Below are 5,164 nucleotides of genomic sequence, written 5' to 3'. Positions count from 1 at the left end.
AAAAAAAAAAAAAAAAAAAAAAAAAAAAAAAAAAAAAAAAAAAAAAAAAAGAACAAAGGAAAACCTGGCCTGGCCATTGTCTCCAGGATTGGGAAGAGGGTACTGCCTGGATTGAGCCCACAAGCCTCCAGGAGTTATGAATTTTGCTGGAATGGGTTTTAGAAAGCTGGCCTGTGAGGATGGGTGTCCACGGTCAGCCCATTTATGGATGGCAGGAGGGTGATAGGGTCTGAATGTGTCCACCTAAAATTCTTATGTAGAAATCCTAGCCCCCAACGCGATGGTATTAGGAGGTGGGGCCTTCGGGAGGTGATTAGGTCATAAGGGTGGAGCCTTCATGAATGGGATCAGTGCCCTCATGAAAGAGGCCGCTTCTACCATATGAGCTCATAGCAAAAAGACAGCCATCTATGAACTAAGAAGCAGGCCCTCACCTGACACCAAATGCGCTAGAGCCTCAATCTTGGACTTCCCAGCCTCCAGAATTGTGAGAAATATTTTTTTTTTTTTTTTTGGAGACAGGGTCTCACTCTGTTGCTCAGGCTGGACTGGAGTGCAGTGGCGCAGTCATAGCTCGGTGTATTCTCAAACTCCTGGGCTCCAGGAATCCTCCCACCGCAGCCTCCTAAGCAGTAGTTGGGGCTTCAAGTGTGTGCCACCATACCTGACTAATTTTTCAATTTTTGTGTGTGTGGAGAGGGGTTCTCACCATCTTGCTGAGGCAATCCCCCTGCCCTGGCCTCCTAAAGTGCTGAGATTACAGGTGTGAGCCACCATGCCCGGTCAGTTTTTATACACCACTGCTTTATGGTATTCTGTTACAGCAGCCCAACAGAGACAGAGGCTGGCAGGCAGCGGCCTGGTTTGAGATTTTGATTCTTGAAGCCCCTACCTATCTTTGGAACTTTCAAGTCCTTGGGAGGAACGTTGTGTCCCTTGACCTCTCTGTGCCTCAGTTGTAGCTGGAAGGGTTAACAGTGCTTACAGAGCATGCTCCCGGGACAGACCGAATCTTACTGCATATGTAAGTCCACAGTGCTTTACCGGAGACCTGTGAGCCAGCTGTATTTAGGAATCAGAGTAACTTCTGAATTGTAGACAGGCAAGTGGTGTTTAAGGTACATTATATATCATAGCCCCAGTGGGGTTTGGAGTAGCCTTAGTGATTAAACACATTAATAATTTTACTGCAAAATGTATTCACACTCAGACGGATTAATCAGGTCAGTTCAGGTCCAACTATGCCACCAAATGAGTTCCAAACAACTGTTCATCTGGGCTTTTTGGGTTTCAAATACACATCAGGGGTTGTGGATCTGTGTTCTCTATACTAGGTGTGAGTGTTTCCTCTTAGCATGTTTGTGGCTCTCTGGGCGCCAGTTGTGGGTAAATTTATTTATCAGGGTGCTGTTCACCCAGATGCCCTGGGATGCTAGAAGCTGGGAGAGGTGGGGGTGAGGAGTACCCATGGGGATGGGGTTATGGCTGCTCCCCAGTGGGTGGAACAATCTTAGCTGCTCCCCCTTGCCCCACCAGCACCTGCCCCTCTGCAGACAGCGGGTACCTCAGGCAGGATGCTGAAGTCTCTGTTCAGAATGGCAGTATAGGAGTGCTGGAAGAACTCCAAGAGGCTGACCCCCAGGAAATGGAAGGCATAACTGATGGCCAGCTGAGGAAAGAGTTTCTGTTGCTGCGTCTGGTAGTCCAGTACCTTCGCCTCTTGGTCACTGAGGGGAAAAGAAGAGGAAGATTTAGATCGCTACATGCTGTATCCACCTTTCCCTATCCCTAACACCATAAAAGCCTTAAAAACAGACGGTTCCTTAGAACTCATTGCAAAACTTGACCTGAACTGACATGAGTCTATGGATGATCCTTTAAGAATCCCATCTAATATGAACATCCACGTATTTCACTGCAGAAATACTGACATGTTTGCTGGTGGTATTGCCCCTTGTTAAGGGAGGCTTACAGAATTCCGGCAAATACAAGGTATTATCCTAAAACCTGAAAAGTTCTGAATTCCAGCACGTCTGGTCCCAAGATTTCAGGTTAAGCGCTGTGGCTCTGCACCCCTGACGATCCGGACCTGTGACCTTCCCCCGCCCGTGTGCACTTGCCGTGTGCTGAGGACTATGTCAAGCCTAAACAGTAACTCTTAGGTGTAAACTCGGGTCCGATGGAACCCCAAGGAAAGGAAAACCTGGTCTGGCCAGCGTCTCCAGGATTGGGAAGAGGGTGGGAGTGTGTCTGCCTTATCCACTGCCATGTCCTCAGTGCCCGAGACTGTGTCCAGCACTTAGGAGCTCGCAGTAACGGGATTGAAAGGGTGTTTGATTACAAGAGGCCTCTCTGGGCAGCAGCTGCTCACCTGATGCACCCTTCTTATAACCTCCCTGGGGACACTTCTACAGCCCAGATAAATGGGCCGTGGGCAGGACAGCAGCCGCAGCCCCTTCTTCCCAGTGGCCCCATCCTCCAGAGAACACTCCCAACCTGGATTCTGAAGCCCAGGCTGACTGAGGATGCTGTGGGCTTGCCATAGGAATGGACCCTGGGCTGAGGGCCTAGTGCACCTTACTGCATTTCACCCTCCACGCGCCCCCCGGAAGGCAGCTTCTGCCCACCCCTTTTGTAGCTGAGGAAGTTGAGAGATGAAATGAAGTGGCCGAGCTGAGTGTACACAGAGGGTTCCGTCGACCCTTGCTGTTCTGTGCTGTGGGGTGGAGGGAATGGTAGCAACACAACCAATTACAACAAAAGGGATCCAGACGTAGACATACCACAGTCAGATGCTGACAGCACAGCCAGGCAGAATGAGTGCAGCCACACACAGTCGATATGACATTGGGTTTTGCTAGGCTCGGCCTGACAGAATCAACTCAGCCAGCCAGAGTCTGATGCAGCTGGCAACTGGCTGACCCAGACCCCCCAGCCCATCACAGCCACACGGCACACAGCTGGACTCAGACAGGCACGGGGTCAGACAGACCTGGTACTACAGGGCCAAAGACACAGTCACATAGAGCCCGAGGGGGCCAGGCACTGGGGACACAGGTCAGGCCAGCTGGTCAGTCCTGATAGAGGGAGCCAGAGAGGCTCCTCTGACATGGCCAGATGGGACCAGGCCTGGGCAGATTTTGTGTGTGCGTGTGTTAGTGGGGGCAGTGCCTGCCTCCAGCACGCTGGCTCTGGCAGGAGGGTGGGGTCAGGGGAAGGCACTGTGGGACTGGGAGGTGGCATGTCTGCGGTGGTCAGTCATTGGGCACCCCTTGCCTGGGCCGGAGCTGGGATTGGCGGCGGATAACCGAGTAGCGCATGGCGATGACACAGGCCTTCTGCAGTAGAGGGAGGATCTCCCCCAGCAGCAGCTCCACCCGCACCACCACCATGGGAAGGTAGTTGCTCTGTGCTGTTCCGAGTTTGACGTAGGTGCCATCTGGCAAGACCTGTTGGAACAAGGATGGGCACAGGGTCTGAGCCCAGGCTCCCCAGGATTCCTCCCACTTCCCAGAGCTGTGGGGCTCCACACATGGAGGGTGTCTCACCCTCAGTCTGCTCATGTGGAGTTGGAATGTTCAAATACCAGGCCACTTCCCCAAGTGCCCTGGTTCACAGCGCCTCTCCTGGGACACGCTGCACCTCCCCACAACCCGTAACAAAAAGGGTGATGCCTGGCAGAATTGGGGCCTTCAGAGCTCCTGCTGGCACTCTGGCTGGTGTGTGTTCAGGCCTCACTCTGGGTAAATATGCAGATCACCTCAGCTCTGTCCTCTCCTGGGGCTGCCACCCAACGCCGTGATTGCTCCGTCAGCCCATGTGATGAGCATTTCTGCATGAGAAGTCTGAGGCTCTGTGGCCAAGATCATACTGCTCCTGAGCTGGGGTTTCACCCGTCTGTGGGAGGTCAGAGCCTCTCTTGGGGGAGGGGGTTATGTGGCCCAAACTCAGCTCTGTGGAGGACCTATACCCAGCCTGCACAAAGTGCAGGTCCCCTCTCCAGGAAGTACAAATCCCCGGCCTTCCCAAGCCCCTAACCTGTGCAAAGCGACTCAGCATGTTCTCCCTGGGGACCCGCACATGGTTCAGCTGCAGAAAGCCATTGTCCGTTTGATCAAAGTCCATCTTGGGCCCGATGTCCCCAACGGTGATTCCTTGAAGGAGATGGAGATGAAGACACCTATCAGTTGAGGGAGTGCTTGCTATGTGCCAGGTATCACATACACATTCCAGCTCACAGCAGCCTGTGACACTGGGGTTATTGTACCTATTTTGCAGGTGAACAAGCTGAGGTCAGACAGATGCTGAATCAGATGCTCAAGGTCACCTAGCCAGTTAGCACCAAGTCTGTCCAACTGGACCCCTCCCTGCCCAAGGGAGACATGTCCCAGCTTCTCCTGTGGCCCTCTGGGGCCCCAGTCCAGGGAGGCCACAGGGGGTCTCCTCCTGGCAGGAGTCATTGAGGGAGCACTATGGGCTTACCTGGCAGCGGAGTGTGGTCCTGAAGACTCCGGATGGGCACAATAAAAGCGTGCATGCCCCGCCGGGCTCCTGAGCAGATCAGCTGGGCCTGGACCAGGGCGTGGGTGGCTGACCGTCCCACTAAGGGCAGAAAGAGGAGAGGCCCATCACAGGAAGACCTGTGCACTGCTTTTCCCACCCAGCTTCCTGGGGCTGGGGTTTTGGATGGGTACCTCTGGGGCCCTGAAAAGTCACTGATCACAGATAGGCGAAATTGCCCCCAAAGAACCAAGCAAACCTAGCAGCGACTCGGCAAAGGCACTGTGAAATGATTCGCCTTTTTTTTTGCCCCCCACCCCCTAACTATTAATGTATTACTCTCATCAACTTTACAGTAGTGAATACGGATAATTATCATTTATCAAAATCCAGGTGGCACTAGACCCTGTGATAGATGCTTTCCAGTTCTTGCAGGGGAGGGATGATGATGATTGCCATTTTCCAGAAAAGGAAACAGCCTCAGAGAGTAGAGTGACACACTGAAGTTCACTGGCCTGGAGGGGCAGAGCTGATTCATCTGTTCCCTGGTCTGTCTGATCTTAAAGGCTGATTTCTTTTGTCTTCATTTTTTGACAGTGGTCATTCATTTTCTATCTTGTTTTCTCTCATCTTTCTCTCTCTCTTGTTTTTTTTTTTTTTTTTT

The 5,164-nt window shown here is 52.4% G+C and overlaps 1 protein-coding gene across 1 annotated transcript in view; it reads right to left on the bottom strand.

Annotated features, from left to right (window-relative positions):
- Positions 1-5,164, bottom strand: part of ACOX2 (acyl-CoA oxidase 2) — a 33,221-nt gene that overhangs the window by 22,893 nt on the left and 5,164 nt on the right. The window contains exons 6-9 of the mRNA XM_037738115.1: positions 4,483-4,602; positions 4,039-4,154; positions 3,277-3,449; positions 1,519-1,727 (exon numbers count right to left, since the gene is read on the bottom strand). Coding sequence (XP_037594043.1) covers positions 1,519-1,727; positions 3,277-3,449; positions 4,039-4,154; positions 4,483-4,602 — 618 coding nt within the window. The remainder of the gene's footprint in view (positions 1-1,518; positions 1,728-3,276; positions 3,450-4,038; positions 4,155-4,482; positions 4,603-5,164) is intronic.

Source organism: Cebus imitator, unplaced genomic scaffold (genome assembly GCF_001604975.1).
Source record: "Cebus imitator isolate Cc_AM_T3 unplaced genomic scaffold, Cebus_imitator-1.0 Scaffold48, whole genome shotgun sequence".
NCBI classification, from domain to species: Eukaryota; Metazoa; Chordata; class Mammalia; order Primates; family Cebidae; genus Cebus; species Cebus imitator.
Note: the sequence above shows the minus strand (reverse complement) of the source record. Positions and strands in the feature narration are given on the sequence as shown.